The following is a 19,470-nucleotide window of genomic DNA, read 5'->3' on the forward strand; positions in this document are numbered from 1 at the left end:
CTCCACACCTATGTTTTGGTAAAAAGCTGAGAGATGGGGATGGAGAAATGTAACCACTCTCAAATTCATAGACAAAGCTATGGATGCAAGGACTAACCATCCATGATTTCAAAATGATAGTTTCATCCATGTTTTGAAGATGTATAGTGTTTGTTTACATTTATAAACATTGAAGCTTATATATTGGGTTCTAATGGGGTATGACAGTTGAACTAAGCTCATGAAGCATTTATAGGTTATATTATTCAAGAATCAATGGGTAGGCCTACATATAATGAATTTATGAGTCTCAAAATGGATGTAACAACTGCAGATTACCCCTTTTTAAGGTAATTTTCCATGAGTGGGAAATGCAGTGATTGTGGTGAGAGAGAGGGGGGAGTGAGAGTAGAGAAAGTACTACTTGTGAAAGCCTGGGGGGAAAAAACAATTACACACCTCATAATATTGAAACATGTTGGTTGTGGTTGTGAAGGATCCAATGGATGGATTGGGTCATTATGCTTTATATTTGTCCACATTACCGTACCTCTGTCAATGTTTTTATGACTTACAGTGGGGGGAAAAAAGTATTTAGTCAGCCACCAATTGTGCAAGTTCTCCCACTTAAAAAGATGAGAGGCCTGTAATTTTCATCATAGGTACACGTCAACTATGACAGACAAATTGAGAAAAAATTATCCAGAAAATCACATTGTAGGATTTTTAATGAATTTATTTGCAAATTATGGTGGAAAATAAGTATTTGGTCACCTACAAAGAAGCAAGATTTCTGGCTCTCACAGCCCTGTAACTTCTTCTTTAAGATGCTCCTCTGTCCTCCACCCGTTACCTGTATTAATGGCACCTGTTTGAACTTGTTAACAGTATAAAAGACACCTGTCCACAACCTCAAACAGTCACACTCCAAACTCCACTATGGCCAAGACCAAAGAGCTGTCAAAGGACACCAGAAACAAAATTGTAGACCTGCACCAGGCTGGGAAGACTGAATCTGCAATAGGTAAGCAGCTTGGTTTGAAGAAATCAACTGTGGGAGCAATTATTAGGAAATGGAAGACATACAAGACCACTGATAATCTCCCTCGATCTGGGGCTCCACGCAAGATCTCACCCGTGGGGTCAAAATGATCACAAGAACGGTGAGCAAAAATCCCAGAACCACACGGGGGGACCTAGTGAATGACCTGCAGAGAGCTGGGACCAAAGTAACAAAGCCTACCATCAGTAACACACTACGCCGCCAGGGACTCAAATCCTGCAGTGCAAGACGTGTCCCCCTGCTTAAGCCAGTACATGTCCAGGCCCGTCTGAAGTTTGCTAGAGTGCATTTGGATGATCCAGAAGAGGATTGGGAGAATGTCATATGGTCAGATGAAACCCAAATATAACTTTTTGGTAAAAACTCAACTCGTCGTGTTTGGAGGACAAAGAATGCTGAGTTGCATCCAAAGAACACCATACCTACTGTGAAGCATGGGGGTGGAAACATCATGCTTTGGGGCTGTTTTTCTGCAAAGGGACCAGGACGACTGATCCGTGTAAAGGAAAGAATGAATGGGGCCATGTATCATGAGATTTTGAGTGAAAACCTCCATCCATCAGCAAGGGCATTGAAGATGAAATGTGGCTGGGACTTTCAGCATGACAATGATCCCAAACAGACCGCCCGGGCAACGAAGGAGTGGCTTCGTAAGAAGCATTTCAAGGTCTTGGAGTGGCCTAGCCAGTCTCCAGATCTCAACCCCATAGAAAATCTTTGGAGGGAGTTGAAAGTCTGTGTTGCCCAGCGACAGCCCCAAAACATCACTGCTCTAGAGGAGATCTGCATGGAGGAATGGGCCAAAATACCAGCAACAGTGTGTGAAAACCTTGTGAAGACTTACAGAAAACGTTTGACCTGTGTCATTGCCAACAAAGGGTATATAACAAAGTATTGAGAAACTTTTGTTATTGACCAAATACTTATTTTCCACCATATTTTGCAAATAAATTCATTAAAAATCCTACAATGTGATTTTCTGGATTTTTTTCCCTCATTTTGTCTGTCATAGTTGACGTGTACCTATGATGAAAATTACAGGCCTCTCTCATCTTTTTAAGTGGGAGAACTTGCACAATTGGTGGCTGACTAAATACTTTTTTCCCCCACTGTATATTCATGCTCAGAAGTACACTACACATGCACTGTATTCAAGTATCACTCAAATTAAATGATTGAATATTCAGTCAGGCGGCAGGCCCTGTGTTTGCAGCGTCAGATGTGAACAGCAGTCCCTCCCTGACTTTCATTGCTGTGTTATACATTGACATTTTAGTCATTTAGCAGACGCTCTTATCCAGAGCGACTTACAGTTAGTGAGTGCATACATTATTTTTTTCATATCCCCCCATGGGAATTGAACCCACAACCCTGGCGTTGCAAACGCCATGCTCTACCAACTGAGCTACATCCCTGCCGGCCATTCCCTCCCCTACCCTGGACGACGCTGGGCCAATTCTGAGCCGCCCCATGGGTCTCCCGGTCGCGGCCTGCTACGACAGAGCCTGGATTTGAACCAGGATCTCTAGTGGCACAGCGTTGCAGTGCCTTAGACCACTGCGCCACTCGGGAGTAGCCTAGTTAGGCTTATTCTGTGTGCGTTGTTTTAAAACAAATGCTGATAGAACCTCAATCGACAGTGATGGGCTTTTATTACACTGAGTGATCATTCGTAGGCTACGCTGAAGAGCCAAGCAACAGCCGAGATGTACTAAAGGTGTATTGCCATGCAGCTTGGTGAAGGGGCCCGTTTACATTATGCCTTTATGGACCTAGTTTAGGAACAAGTGGTTGTTCTCTTACTCTAAAATGCATAGTCTACTAATTACACTTGTTGGTTTATGCCTATTGCCTGAGGAAGAGGACAGTGTTGGGTTAGTATGCCTGTTCTTACTACTTGATCAGCAGGGAATCAAGTCTGTTCACCCAGGCTTAGATAAGTACCAGTATGTTTTTGTGATTGCCTTGGAGCTCTCTGAGTTTTTTAGTAACCATGACTGTTTGCTGGTGCTGTAGTGTGAGCCCCTGCCTTTCAGCACCAGAAGCTGATGTATGCTATGCTTGAAAATTGTATGATGTAGGCCTAAATGATGTAGGCCTTAAGGGCGAGTTCATTTTTCATGGCCCGGTTCCCCGGGTGGGTGGAGACTTCACTTAAGGACTGATGATCTAAAATGTACAGATTTCGCCCACCCGGGGCACCGGGCCATGCAAAACGAACTCGCCCGATGTAGGCCTGAAACCTTCTTACAGTTAGTGTCTGTCTATATGGTGACATCAGAATAACCGTCTTTATTATGTAGGCTAATGGTGGCTAACTGCCTACCTCTTTACCCTATATATGACATTCGAACAACTGTGTTGGTGATGTTGTAGTGCAGGGGTGTCAAACTCATTCAATGGAGGGCCTAGTGTCTGCAGGTTTTAGTTTTTTCCTTTCAATTAAGCCCTACACAACCAGGTGTGGGGAGTTCTTTACTAATTAGTGACCTTAATTAGTCAATCAAGTACAAGGGATGAGTGAAAACCCTCAGACATTATCTAGCTAAGCAAACGTGTGTCATTTAGCTTGCTTCATCAGAGGTTAGGCTTTTGGAAAGAGCTTGACATCGGCAAGTTTTCGGCCTGGTAAAGTTGTCACTATGACTACTGTCACCACCACTATACACTGAGTGTACAAAGCATTAAGAACACCTGCACTTTCCATGACATAGACTGACCAGGTGAATCCAGTTGAAAGCTATGATCCCTTATTGATGTCAGTTGTTAAATCCACTTCAATCAGTGGAGACAAAGGGGAGGAGACAACTTTAAGAAAAGCATGTAGTTACTTGCTCTATAACTCTGATAGAGCTAAATGTGCGCAGTTGTTTTGCATGGAATAATCGGAAATTTGTAGTTCTGACTATGCTCTTCAAGAGGTGATATTACAAACAAATAGTTAACCTTTATTTAACAGTCCCTTGAAAATGGCATGCAGTTGTCAATGGTTTTAGCGGAGCTGGGGGTCTCCTTGCCCCCCAGCAGACAAATCGAACGTTCTGCACCTTATTGTGACTTTTTATTGATAACGACCTATAGGATCTCTGAGAATAACAGTGTTGATGATGTCATAGTAGCTAATAAGGCTGGGATTTGCCAGGGACCTCATGATACGATACTGTGATTATATTGCGATTCCATGGTCCAAACATATTGCTCACCATATGTCTGCTGCAGAGGGACAAGAGAGAGCATAAGTAAACTAGTTTTGATCAGTCATGGAAATAAGTCCTGAAAACAAATTGGCTCCCTATTTAAAAATAAAATAGGGAACAAACTATGAAGGAAAAATACTGGAGTTTGGTGCAGGTACAGCCAACTAGCGCAAAAATAATATTGCGAAATGAGACGATATATCGTCAAAAATAATTTCCGATATGTAACTATCAATTCCCCCCCACACTAGTGGCTAACAGCCTGGCTTTATAATGTGACAATAGCTGAAGTTACTGGGCGGGTTCAAGCGGACCATCGTTGATCACCGCCTTTCAAAGTGTGTTGCATTATGGGTATAAAATTTTTCCAACTTGCGACTACTACATGAGCTTTACAAAAAAATCATGTGATCAAAGGTCATGCAGTTTTTTATTAAGTTGCCTTCAAGTCGCTGCAGTTGCTTCTCACCAACTGCACCATGCAGCCATGACCTGCATTGTGGGAGGCACCATTTGTCAACCAATCATTATGTTTTTTTTTTTTTTTTTTTACCCACGCGATCGTGGCCAAAGAGTGACTGAAACAGGAACCAACTTTGCCGCGATTCTAAACAGTCCCTCCAGGATTTCGCAGAGATTGTTTGTGATATGTGCGGGCAAAAATGCTTGATTTTGCTGCGTCAATTCAGGCATTTTGTATGGCAATATGCAATGATTTTGTCCAATTTGTCACACATGCGCTGAGGGAAAAAGTTTCACGTGTGGCTTGATTGAACCATATTATGCAGTAAGTGTGCAGTTATTGGTTGGAATTACGAGCCCTCTTTTTATAATGTGGGAGTGGGTCAGTGTTATGCAATAATATTAGGGCTGTCCCCAACAACAAAATAATTTTGTTCGACCGAGAGTCGCCTGTTCTTTCGACCAATCGGTCTAAATCTTTTTACATATTTTTCCATATAAGGACAGTGTTTTCCACCACTATCAACAAAACACAAAATTATGGAATTTCTCGTGGAAGAATGGCGCCGCATCCCTCCAATAGAGTTCCAGACACTTGTAGAATCTATGACAAGGCTCATTAAAGCTGTTCTGGCAGCTCGTGGTGGCCCAACGCCTATTAAGAGACTTTATCTTGGTGTTACCTTTATTTTGGCAGTTAGCTACAGTGGGGAAAAAAAGTATTTAGTCAGCCACCAATTGTGCAAGTTCTCCCACTTAAAAAGATGAGAGAGGCCTGTAATTTTCATCATAGGTACACGTCAACTATGACAGACAAAATGAGAAGAAAAAATCCAGAAAATCACATTGTAGGATGTTTTATGAATTTATTTGCAAATTATGGTGGAAAATAAGTATTTGGTCAATAACAAAAGTTTCTCAATACTTTGTTATATACCCTTTGTTGGCAATGACACAGGTCAAACGTTTTCTGTAAGTCTTCACAAGGTTTTCACACACTGTTGCTGGTATTTTGGCCCATTCCTCCATGCAGATCTCCTCTAGAGCAGTGATATTTTGGGGCTGTCGCTGGGCAACAGGACTTTCAACTCCCTCCAAAGATTTTCTATGGGGTTGAGATCTGGAGACTGGCTAGGCCACTCCAGGACCTTGAAATGCTTCTTACGAAGCCACTCCTTCGTTGCCCGGGCGGTGTGTTTGGGATCATTGTCATGCTGAAAGACCCAGCCACGTTTCATCTTCAATGCCCTTGCTGATGGAAGGAGGTTTTCACTCAAAATCTCACGATACATGGCCCCATTCATTCTTTCCTTTACACGGATCAGTCGTCCTGGTCCCTTTGCAAAAAAACAGCCCCAAAGCATGATGTTTCCACCCCCATGCTTCACAGTAGGTATGGTGTTCTTTGGATGCAACTCAGCATTCTTTGTCCTCCAAACACGACGAGTTGAGTTTTTACCAAAAAGTTATATTTTGGTTTCATCTGACCATATGACATTCTCCCAATCCTCTTCTGGATCATCCAAATGCACTCTAGCAAACTTCAGACGGGCCTGGACATGTACTGGCTTAAGCAGGGGGACACGTCTGGCACTGCAGGATTTGAGTCCCTGGCGGCGTAGTGTGTTACTGATGGTAGGCTTTGTTACTTTGGTCCCAGCTCTCTGCAGGTCATTCACTAGGTCCCCCCGTGTGGTTCTGGGATTTTTGCTCACCGTTCTTGTGATCATTTTGACCCCACGGGGTGAGATGTTGCGTGGAGCCCCAGATCGAGGGAGATTATCAGTGGTCTTGTATGTCTTCCATTTCCTAATAATTGCTCCCACAGTTGATTTCTTTAAACCAAGCTGCTTACCTATTGCAGATTCAGTCTTCCCAGCCTGGTGCAGGTCTACAATTTTGTTTCTGGTGTCCTTTGACATCTCTTTGGTCTTGGCCATAGTGGAGTTTGGAGTGTGACTGTTTGAGGTTGTGGACAGGTGTCTTTTATACTGATAACAAGTTCAAACAGTTGCCATTAATACAGGTAACAAGTGGAGGACAGAGGAGCCTCTTAAAGAAGAAGTTACAGGTCTGTGAGAGCCAGAAATATTGCTTGTTTGTAGGTGACCAAATACTTATTTTCCACCATAATTTGCAAATAAATAAATTAAAAATCCTACAATGTGATTTTCTGGAAAAAAAATCTCAATTTGTCTGTCATAGTTGACGTGTACCTATGATGAAAATTACAGGCCTCTCTCATCTTTTTAAGTGGGAGAACTTGCACAATTGGTGGCTGACTAAATACTTTTTTTCCCCACTGTATAGTACCAGTCAAAAGTTTGGACACCCCCTACTCATTCAAGGGTTTTTCTTTATTTTTTAAAACTATTTTCTACATTGTAGAATAATAGTGAAGACATCAAAACTATGAAATAACACATATGGAATCATGTAGTAACCCAAGAAACTGTTAAACAAATTAAAATATATTTTATATTTGAGATTCTTCAAAGTAGCCACCCTTTGCCTTGATGACAACTTTGCACACTCTTGGCATTCTCAACCAGCTTCATGAGGAATGCTTTTCCAACAGTCTTGACGGAGTTCCCACATATGCTGAGCAATTGTTGGCTGCTTTTCCTTCACTCTGCCGTCCCACTCATCCCAAATAATCTCAATTGGGTTGAGGTCAGGGGATTGTGGAGGCCAGGTCATCTGATGCAGCACTCCATCACTCTCCTTCTTGGTAAAATAGCCCTTACACAGCCTGGAGGTGTGTTGGGTTATTGTCCTGTTGAAAAACAAATTATAGTCCCACTAAGCCCAAACCAGATGGGATGGCGTATCGCTGCAGAATGCTGTGGTAGCCATGCTGGTTAAGTGTGCCTTGAATTCTAAATAAATCACAGACAGTGTCACCAGCAAAGCACCCCCACACCATAACACCTCCTCCTCCATGCTTTACGGTGGGAACTACACATGCAGAGATAATCCGTTCACCCACACCGCGTCTCACAAAGACACGGCGGTTGGAACCAAAAATCTCAAATTTGGACTCCAGACCATAGGACAAATTTCCACCGGTCTAATGTCCATTGTTTGTATTTCCTGGCCCAAGCAAGTCTCTTCTTCTTATTGGTGCCCTTTGGTAGTGGTTTCTTTGCAAGAATTCGACCATGAATGCCTGATTCACACAGTCCCCTCCAAACAGTTGATGTTGAGATTTGTCTGTGACTTGAACTCTGAAGCATTTATTTGGGCTGCAATTTCTGAGGCTGGTAACTCTAATGAACTTATCCTCTGCAGCAGAATGCTAAGAGTGTGGGTCTTCCATTCCTGTGGTGGTCCTCATGAGAGCCAGTTTCATCATAGCGCTTGATGGTTTTTGCGACTGCACTTGAAGAAACGTTCAAAGTTCTTGAAATGTTCCGTATTGACTGGCCTTCATGTCTTAAAGTAATGATGGACTGTCATTTCTCTTTGCTTATTTGAGCTGTTCTTGCCATAATATGGACTTGGTCTTAGCCCTATTTGGTAAATCTTCTGTAAACCCCCCTTACCTTGTCACAACACAAGTGATTGGGCCAAACGCATTAAGAAGGAAAGAATTTCCACAAATTAACTTTTAAGAAGGCACACCTGTTAATTGAAATGCATTCCAGGTGACTACCTCATGAAGCGGGTTGAGAGAATGCCAAGAGTGTGCATAGCTGTCATCAAGGCAAAGGGTGACTATTTGAAGAATCTCAAAGATAAACAAATCAAAATATATTGTAACTATTTTTTGGTTACTACATGATTCCATATGTGTTATTTCATAGTTTTGATGTCTTCACTATTATTCTACAATGCAAAAAATAGTAAAAATAAAGAAAAACCCTTGAATGAGTAGGTGTGTCCAAACCTTTGACTGGTAGTGTATATAAACCTAATGCTGTAGTAGTGGCAGTGTCGGGTACTGAAAGGCTAGACAAATAGGAAGTTGTATGGTATTTGTGTGTGTAATACATGCTCGATTTTTTTAACAGTTCCACCACTTAGGTTTTCAATTCAACTATTCTTTCTCTCCCTCCCTCTTTTTCCTGCTTTTTTCTCCTGGCAGCTGAGGCTTCTCACCGGCTCAATTTGTTCTTCCTCGCCAACGATGTCATTCAGAACTGTAAGAGGAAAAATGCCATTGTCTACCGTACTGCCTTCACCGACGTGCTCCCAGAGGCCTTCCAGCTGGTCAAGTGAGTAAATCACGCACTGTGTTAGTTTGTGGCCCCTAGATGCTGATAATGGGTCGGTTTAGCATTTCACCCACTAATGGTTAAGGTTAGGATTGGGGGAGGGTGAGCAGAACATAGATCTGTACCTATGGGAAACTTCACCCCGGAGAAAACCACGCGGTCAGGGGCAGAGCTAACGTCTACAATGCTTTTGTTTATCCACCATACAAGTCAATGTCTGTGTCCCCAAATGGCATCCTATTCCTGTTCCCTTTATAGTTCACTACTTTTGACCCGGGCCCATGGAGCTCTGGTCAAAATAAGTTTATTAGGTACACCAACCCCGCTCACGAAAATGGATAGTTCCTACAGACAGTGAGTCACGTTGCCATGGCTTGCCATATACACTACCGTTCAAAAGTTTGGGGTCACTTAGAAATGTCCTTGTTTTTGAAAGAAAAGCTATTTTTTTGTCCATTAAAATAACATCAAATTGATCAGAAATACAGTATAGACATTGTTAATGTTGTAAATGGCTATTGTAGCTGGAAACGGCTGATACATTTTAAAAAAATGGAATATCTACATAGGCGTACAGAGGCCCATTATCAGCAACCATCAGTCCTGTGTTTCAATGGCATGTTGTGTTTGCTAATCCAAGTTTATCATTTTAAAAGGCTAATTGATCATTAGAAAACCCTTTTGCAATTATGTTAGCACAGCTGAAAACTGTTGTGCTGATTAAAGAAGCAATAAAACTGGACTAGTTGAGTATCTGGAGCATCAGCAATTGTAGGTTCGATTACAGGCTCAAAATGGCCAGAAACAAGTCACTTTCTTCTGAAACTCGTCAGTCTATTCTTGTTCTGAGAAATGAAGGCTATTCCATGTGAGAAATTGCCAAGAAACTGAAGATCTCGTACAACGCTGTGTACTACTCCCTTCACAGAACAGCGCAAACTGGCTCTAACCAGAATAGAAAGAGTGGGAGGCCCCGGTGCACAGCTGAGCAAGAGGACAAATACATTAGTGTCTAGTTTGAGAAACAGACGACTCACAGGTCCTCAACTGGCAGCTTCAATAAATAGTACCCACAAAACACCAGTCTCAACGTCAACACTGAAGAGGCGACTCCGGGATACTGACCTAGGCAGAGTTGCAAAGAAAAAGCCATATCTCAGACTGGCCAATAAAAATAAAAGATTAAGCATCCCGGAGTCGGCCTCTTCACTATTTAATGAAGCTGCCAGTTGAGGACCTGTGAGGCGCCTGTTTCTCAAATTAGACACTAATGTATTTGTCCTCTTGCTCAGCTGTGCACCGGGGCCTCCCAAAAGTCATGATATATCATTCTCCGGTATCATGCTTAATTACACCAATAGAAATAGAATAAAATAAAATGTCTGAACTTAAGCAGATATAAGATATTTTACTTTTGAAGAGAGCCAACAACTACAGGTTAAACTCAAATAAAGCTTACTACTTAATGGCAAATAAACCTGCTAAATATCTCGCAGCTCTCACAAAACGAATAGACGCTTAACCAGTTATAAGATAAAGATACAAATGCAGTAATTAGAAACAACGTGAATAAAGACTATTTTAAAAGCTTCTATGAAAATGTATTGTGACGTCACGAGAGGCTACACAGCTTTCAGCGGGATTGCTCAAGTAGTGCAAGGAGACAAGGTTCAAACAAAACAAGGATTTTATTATAGGTCTTGGGAAATTAACGAAAATATAACAAACTTCTGTTCTCTTGTGGCTCTTTAAGGGTTAACAGTTCAGGGATGTCTCTTCCACATCCAAAATCATAATTCTCACTCGCTCAGATAACTTTTCCCCAGCCTTACTGTAGTCCACGTTGCAGCTAGTGGCCAACCCAGCAAAAAGTCCTTCCAAATGTCTCTCACGTATTTCCACAGGTGCATATATCCAAAGGTGAGTATTTCCCAAAGGTAAGTATCTCCAAATCCTTATATTCCTCATGGAAGTGGACGTGCAGCACTCTTGTCCTCCAGAGAGCCCAGCTTGGAGACCGTGTCTCTTCCCTTCAACAAACCTTCAGCTCATCCGCTCCTGATTGGTTTCAGCTGCGTGGGAAGATTGGCCATAGAGGGTTGGAGTTCCCGACCATACCAGCAGATGGAGCCATAGCTGTCTGGGTTTGCAGCCATCTCAGGGGGATGTAACGTCCCTCCAGGACACAGCCTCTCGTGACATCACACATCCCCCTCCCTCGGGACCGACGTCCTCGTCGGGGTAAAGGCAGCGAAGAAGGCATCACGCCGGGAGAGGGCGTCCGCATTGCCGTGGTGCTTGCCAGACTGCTCTCTCTTCAACTCCTCCAACTCTAGGACCAGGGACTCAGCCTCCTGTTGTCTCTCCTTGAGTTTCTTACTGAACGCATCAGCCTTGGTTTTAGCAGAGTTTAGCTTCTGTTGAGCAGCTTTCAGTTCCTTCTCTCTCTCTGCCTCCGCATTCTTCATCTTGTTCTCCAACACCTTGTACTTCTCCTCTGCCTTCTTCTGGACCTCCTTACTCCTGCGCAGGGTCTCCTCACACTCCTCGATGGTCCTGCGCAGCCTCTCCAGCTCCTCCTGTTGCTTAGGGAAGGAGCTCTGTTGGAGTTAGCCTGGAGGATATCTAACTCTTCTGTCTTCATGTCTAACTGTTGCTTTAACAAACGATACCTCTCAGCGGTCCCCTTCAGACCAGACAGTTCTTTGTCCAGATTCTGTAGCTCCGTCTCTGTGTCGGTCTGGGCACCTGCCATCCCTATCAGAGCCCGGGCGGGAGTGAGTAATTCGGAGGATTGCACCGGAGCCTTCCCAGGATGAGTCTTGCCTCTCCGTTTCCGAGGTACTCGGGTTATCCTCTCCTGAGACTCTCTCCAGAGTGGGTAAAAGGGCTGGGCAGTCTCGTCCAATTAGGACAGGGACGGGGAGGGAATCAACCACCCCCGCCGTCGTGTGTATGGTTCCCCGTGTGCTGGTCATTGTAAGTTCAGTAATGGGGTATTCTCTGGTGTCCCCATGGACACAGGAAACTGGGAGGACTTTCCCCGGGGTCAGACACGTTGGGCCCACCAAATCCTTACGCACCAGGGTGGCCCGGCTACCAGAATCCAGTAAGGCCTCCACATCATGGTGATTCACAGTTACCGGGCAGGTGGGGGGTCGATCTGGGCCGCCATCTACGACTCCCAAGAGCGAGGCAAAACGGTGTGTGGGTGCTGAGCTGGAGGACTCCGCAGTGGGCATAGGTTCCTCGGCTGGTTTCCCACACTGCCAGGAGATATGTCCCATCTCCCCACACCGGTAACACTGTCGAGTTTCCCCCTCCTGGTATACTCTTCTTGACCCGCCTGGTTTCTGGCTCCCCCTGGAGCCGGGATAAGTCCTGACGTGGCTGGGTTCGAGACCTTGGGGTCCTTTGGACGGGTTCTTCCCATTTGTGGTGGGGCCGCACTCCTGGGGTCTTTTCGGGAAGCATTCAGCATCTCCGCTGTGGCCTGGTACTTTTCCACAGCTTCCACGGTCAGATCAGCCGTGGTCAAGGCCTGTTGACTGATGAACCGTTTTGCCTCATAAGGCAGGGCGCGTAGGTAACGATCCACCACAACGGCCTCCACCACCGCCGCTGCTGTATTCCTCTGCGGATCCAGCCATTTCCTTGCGATTCGGACAAGTTCATGCATCTGCGCCCGAGGAGGTTGGTCTGGTTGGAAGGTCCAGCTGTGAAAGCGCTGGGCCATACCAAACTTTGTGAGTCCATATCTGCTGAGGATCTCAGACTTCAGGGCATCATAGTCAGTAACCTGGTCAGGGCCCAGGTCCCGGACAGCATTCAGCGATTCCCCGGTTAGAAAGGGGGCTAACAGACCAACCCACTGTTGCTTGGGCCAGGCTTCCCTAGTGGCCGTGGCCTCAAATGCATGCAGGTATGCCTCAATGTCATCGGTAGCTCCCATCTTAGATATAAAGTCACTTGCCTTTATTGGGCGGGTATTTTGGACCACCCTCTGTCTCTGCAACTGCAATTCCTCTGCCTTCAGAAGGTTGGCTTTCTTTTGCTCCTCCAAGAGAGCCACGTTTGCTTGCATCTGGGCTTGCTGGCCAGCAACAAGGGCTTTCAATATGTCCTCCATTTCAGTCGGGCGGGGAGCCTACGGCCAACTTGGAAAACTGGGTGATCAAACCTTCGGTATCCTCCTCTGACATGCACTATTAACGCTTGAGCGTGCCCGTATTCTCCACCATCTGTGACGTCACGAGAGGCTACACAGCTTTCAGCGGGATTGCTCAAGTAGTGCAAGGAGACAAGGTTCAAACAAAACAAGGATTTTATTATAGGTCTTGGGAAATTAACGAAAATATAACAAACTTCTGTTCTCTTGTGGCTCTTTAAGGGTTAACAGTTCAGGGATGTCTCTTCCACATCCAAAATCATAATTCTCACTCGCTCAGATAACTTTTCCCCAGCCTTACTGTAGTCCACGTTGCAGCTAGTGGCCAACCCAGCAAAAAGTCCTTCCAAATGTCTCTCACGTATTTCCACAGGTGCATATATCCAAAGGTGAGTATTTCCCAAAGGTAAGTATCTCCAAATCCTTATATTCCTCATGGAAGTGGACGTGCAGCACTCTTGTCCTCCAGAGAGCCCAGCTTGGAGACCGTGTCTCTTCCCTTCAACAAACCTTCAGCTCATCCGCTCCTGATTGGTTTCAGCTGCGTGGGAAGATTGGCCATAGAGGGTTGGAGTTCCCGACCATACCAGCAGATGGAGCCATAGCTGTCTGGGTTTGCAGCCATCTCAGGGGGATGTAACGTCCCTCCAGGACACAGCCTCTCGTGACATCACAGTATATAAATCAGAATTAAACAACAGTTGGACGGATCCTATAGCCTTCTGAGACTCAACAACTCTGAAGCAATTATCAGCAGACAAAAAAGAACTAAAAACAGAGATCACCCAAAAATAAATATTAGATACTGTTAAAACATTTGCACGTAGAAAAGCACCAGGAATGGATGGCTTTCCCATAGAATTCTATTCAACATTTTGGGACAAAGTAGCGCCCCTATTTACACAAATGACAACACACGTCATTCAATTCAGTACTTCCTAGTTCCATGTATCAAACAGTTATTTAAGTTATATTAAAACCAGGAAAATCTGGATAGTCCCCTGCTGATTTTATAGACTCCATAAGCTTATAAGCAATAAAATGGCAAAACTCTCACCAGACTTGATACATATATTAAAAATACACTTACAAATACAAAAACATGTTTCAGTTTAATACAATACGCAAAAAAACAAGATATAGATTTATCAATAATGGCTGTTGATGTCAAAGGCTTTCGACCGTCTTGAATGGCCTTTTCTATTCAAAACTTTGGAAGCCTTCAACTTTCCAGCTGAAATAATAAATGTAATAAAGATATTATATACATGTCCTAAAGCAAAAATATACACAAATAATATATTATCTGATGAAATTGCTTTAGAAAGGGGCACAAGACAGGGATGTCCCATCTCCCCCCTGTTTGCACTGGTAATTGAACTGATAGCAGGAAGAATTAGACAGGACCCAAACGTAACATCAGTATTGGTAAATATGCCCCCTTTGCTTAACATATTTTCTAAAAACACAAAAATCTCAGGATTTAAAATTCATGTGGGAAAAAACGGAAATGAAGGCAATAGGATAAATAAATTATTACTCACGATCTATAAGTATCCTTTAAGTTAACTTTATTCCATTACTCAACAATATGAAAGCAGGTCTAATTATATGGAACAATCTTTCCATAAATCTAACAGGTACAATAAACCTCTTCAGAATGGCATGGCTCCCAAAGTTTTGTGTATTTATTTTCGGTAATAACAATTACCCCACGGAAGACATGAAAAAAAAAAGTATACTTGGTCATAAGACGTTATATGGGCAAGTAAAATTCATAGAATAAAAAGGAACGTTTTACATCTTCCTAAGTCTGAGGGTGGTTTTAACCTTCCAGACTTGAAATTCTATCAACTTGCTACCCAAGGCTTTTAGTTAATATAGTTAAACATATAGTTAAATGCACTAAAGTGGAACAATGGGTACATAATGAAAATGATCATGCTCATCCCCAGAATCTTTTTACGTGTCTATTTTCAAAGGATAAAGCTAAGAACATTAACAACTTCATAGTTAACACTATAACAATATGGAAGAAAATGAAACGTATTCTACAAGAACCAATATCACTCCCTAAAAACACAACCCTACGGAACAATCCTTGGATAGCTTTTCAGAATTCAGCGATAAATGTGACTCGTTTCAGGAAACTAGGCGTATGTCGCGCGTCATTACTTCACAGGAGCGCCATTTGAACGTAAACACATTTTTAAAATCAAAATGTGTTTTTGGGAATAAATGCCTTCTGGAACGTGAACTTTCATGTGCCTTAATAACAAACTTGTATGCCAGCTGTAAATACAAATAAAATGGTTAAATTAGGAGCCTAGTTGGTTTAGCCATGGAAAAAGACAGCAACCTTCCCGCTAGCCATGATTGGCTGAGATAATGAGTGGGCTGGACATGTCGAGAGATGAGTTTGGATTGGTCTGCCATGTAGCACGCTTCTGTCTATAATATGAGCTGGTCAGTATGTGTAGGTAATCCTTCTAACGCAGCTTTTTTGAAAGATATCACGTAGTAAGTAAGTGTTGCTCGCCACTTTCTGGAGGACAGTTTTGAAATCAGTGGAATGATTTCTAAGGAGATGGAGAAAATATCTGCCGTTTGATTGCAAAATGCAGACTGAGTCAAGAAGACAACACACAGAAGGCTGTTTTATAAAACACCTGTCTCCGGATTACATCTTCAAACTAAGGGCAACCATGGCATCCATGACAGAGAGGGAGAAGCGTCGATCCATGTATACGGGTAAGAGAGTCTAGCTAGCTACATTTTCAGATATTACACGTTTCTAATTTTGTCAGAAAGTCGTTTTGATTTCAAGGTAAAGTGTACTGTTAGCTAGCTAGCTAACATTAGCTGGCTAGCTAGCTAACGTTACGTGTATGATCTGTGTAGTAATATTCGTATCTCAGAGCCATTTGCATTGCTAGTTATAGCCTAATGTTAGCTAGCTAACATTGAACCTGGTTGGTTAGCTACCTGCAGATTCATGCAGGGTAGTAACGTTATGAGTTGGGATTATGGTTCATAGTTTAGCTAGCTAGCTAGCTACTTGTCTAAACAAAGACTCCACTATGCAAGTAACTATTTCATAGAATGTTTATGATGTCACTGCGACAACTGTCGATAGACGTAGCTGGTAAATTCGCTCTGGCTATCTACTCCGATTTCAGAGCACTCTCGTCTGACTGTGCCAGAGTGCAGAATAACTGACGAATTTACGAACGCTCAACACCCGTTGAATATGGCCAATGTCAGTAAACGTTGGCAAAAAAAGCGTAATTAAATTGTTGCCAGCAGCACAGTTGCCGTCACCAACGCTCTGGATAACATAAAAACAGCCTAACCAGCTCTGCTAGGGTGAGTAAAATGGTCAGAGTGAGCCATCTTCTCAAAAGTGAGGTTACACGTTTATCAACTTTCAAAGCAGAATTGCTTTCCCATTGTTCCTCAACTGTAGTGTATGATATACCATTTTCTAGCTCTGAGTCTCTACTTTTATCCAATGTAAAAAACACAGTTTCAAATTTTGCTGCATAAGATCAAGCCAGCCGGTCACTAATTTGTCCACATGGAAAACTGAAGGCATATAAACCGTAAATGAATTGGTAACAGGAAATACATTTATTTCCATGTGGCAGAATTCAAAAGCAATTTTGGACTTCAGAGCAACATTGAGGGAATCGTATTTGAGTCAGAAAAGGATGTTCATATGATAGGTAAGATATACAGTGGGGAAAAAAAGTATTTAGTCAGCCACCAATTGTGCAAGTTCTCCCACTTAAAAAGATGAGAGAGGCCTGTAATTTTCATCATAGGTACACGTCAACTATGACAGACAAAATGAGAAAAAAAAATCAGGAAAATCACATTGTAGGATTTTTAATGAATTTATTTGCAAATTATGGTGGAAAATAAGTATTTGGTCACCTACAAACAAGCAAGATTTCTGTCTCTCACAGACCTGTAACTTCTTCTTTAAGAGACTCCTCTGTCCTCCACTCGTTACCTGTATTAATGGCACCTGTTTGAACTTGTTATCAGTATAAAAGACACCTGTCCACAACCTCAAACAGTCACACTCCAAACTCCACTATGGCCAAGACCAAAGAGCTGTCAAAGGACACCAGAAACAAAATTGTAGACCTGCACCAGGCTGGGAAGACTGAATCTGCAATAGGTAAGCAGCTTGGTTTGAAGAAATCAACTGTGGGAGCAATTATTAGTAAATGGAAGACATACAATACCACTGATAATCTCCCTCGATCTGGGGCTCCACGCAAGATCTCCCCCCCTTGGGGTCAAAATTATCACAAGAACGGTGAGCAGAAATCCCAGAACCACACGGGGGGACCTAGTGAATGACCTGCAGAGAGCTGGGACCAAAGTAACAAAGCCTACCATCAGTAACACACTACGCCGCCAGGGACTCAAATCCTGCAGTGCCAGACGTGTCCCCCTGCTTAAGCCAGTACATGTCCAGGCCCGTCTGAAGTTTGCTAGAGTGCATTTGGATGATCCAGAAGAGGATTGGGAGAATGTCATATGGTCAGATGAAACCAAAATATAACTTTTTGGTAAAAACTCAACTCGTCGTGTTTGGAGGACAAAGAATGCTGAGTTGCATCCAAAGAACACCATACCTACTGTGAAGCATGGGGGTGGAAACATCATGCTTTGGGGCTGTTTTTCTGCAAAGGGACCAGGACGACTGATCCGTGTAAAGGAAAGAATGAATGGGGCCATGTATCGTGAGATTTTGAGTGAAAACCTCCTTCCATCAGCAAGGGCATTGAAGATGAAACGTGGCTGGGTCTTTCAGCATGACAATGATCCCAAACAGACCGCCCGGGCAACGAAGGAGTGGCTTCGTAAGAAGCATCTCAAGGTCCTGGAGTGGCCTAGCCAATCTCCAGATCTCAACCCCATAGAAAATCTTTGGAGGGAGTTGAAAGTCCATGTTGCCCAGCGACAGCCCCAAAACATCACTGCTCTAGAGGAGATCTGCATGGAGGAATGGGCCAAAATACCAGCAACAGTGTGTTAAAACCTTGTGAAGACTTACAGAAAACGTTTGACCTGTGTCATTGCCAACAAAGGGTATATAACAAAGTATTGAGAAACTTTTGTTATTGACCAAATACTTATTTTCCACCATAATTTGCAAATAAATTCATAAAAAATCCTACAATGTGATTTTCTGGATTTGTTTTCCTCATTTTGTCTGTCATAGTTGACGTGTACCTATGATGAAAATTACAGGCCTCTCTCATCTTTTTAAGTGGGAGAACTTGCACAATTGGTGGCTGACTAAATACTTTTTTCCCCCACTGTACACCTTAGCCAAATACATTTAAACTCAGTTTTTCACAATTCCTGACATTTAATCCTAGTAAAAATTCCCTGTTTTAGGTCAGTTAGGATCCCCACTTTATTTTAAGAATGTGAAATGTCAGAATAATAGTAGAGAGAATTATTTATTTCAGCTTTTAATTCTTTCAGCTTTTATTTATTTCATCACATTCCCAGTGGGTCAGAAGTTTACATACACTCAATTAGTATTTGGTAGCATTGCCTTTAAATTCTTTAACTTGGGTCAAATGTTTCGGGTAGCCTTCCACAAACTTCCCACAATAAGTTGGGTGAATTTTGGCCCATTCCTCCTGACAGAGCTGATGTAACTGAGTCAGGTTTGTAGGCCTCCTTGCTCGCACGAGCTTTTTCAGTTCTGCCCACAAATTGAGGTCAGGGCTTTGTGATGGCCACTCCAATACCTTGAATTTGTTTTCCTTAAGCCATTTTGCCACAACTTTGTAAGTATGCTTGGGGTCATTGTCCATTTGGAAGACCCATTTGCGACCAAGCTTTAACTTCCTGACTGATGTCTTGAGATGTTGCTTCAATATATCCACATAATTTTCATTCCTCATAATGCCATCTATTTTGTGAAGTGCACCAGTCCCTCCTGCAGCAAAGCACCCCCACAGCATGATGCTGCCACCACCATGCTTCACGGTTGGGATGGTGTTCTTCGGCTTGCAAGCCCCCCCTTTTTCCTCCAAACATAACGATGGTCATTATGGCCAAACAGTTCTATTTTTGTTTCATCAGACCAGAGGACATTTCTCCAAAAAGTACAAGCTTTGTCCCCATGTGCAGTTGCAAACCGTAGTGTGGCTTTTTTATGGTGGTTTTGGAGCAGTGGCCTTTCAGGTTTTGTCGATATAGGACTTGTTTTACTGTGGATATAGATACTTTTGTACCTGTTTCCTCCAGCATCTTCACAAGGTCCTTTGCTGTTGTTCTGGGATTGATTTGCACTTTTCGCACCAAAGTACGTTCATCTCTAGGAGACAGAACTCCGCTCCTTCCTGAGCG

The 19,470-nt window shown here is 43.0% G+C and overlaps 1 protein-coding gene across 2 annotated transcripts in view; it reads left to right on the forward strand.

The window, feature by feature from the left end:
• Nucleotides 1–19,470, forward strand: part of LOC121586321 (regulation of nuclear pre-mRNA domain-containing protein 2) — a 76,625-nt gene that overhangs the window by 3,335 nt on the left and 53,820 nt on the right. For both annotated transcript variants that reach the window (XR_006003928.2, XM_041902921.2), the window contains exon 2: nt 8,789–8,918. Coding sequence is in view for 1 of the 2 variants with exons in the window: in XM_041902921.2 (XP_041758855.2) it covers nt 8,789–8,918 (130 nt within the window). In the remaining variant the exon portion in view is untranslated. The remainder of the gene's footprint in view (nt 1–8,788; nt 8,919–19,470) is intronic.

This window comes from Coregonus clupeaformis, chromosome 17, assembly GCF_020615455.1.
Source record: "Coregonus clupeaformis isolate EN_2021a chromosome 17, ASM2061545v1, whole genome shotgun sequence".
NCBI lineage: Eukaryota > Metazoa > Chordata > Actinopteri > Salmoniformes > Salmonidae > Coregonus > Coregonus clupeaformis.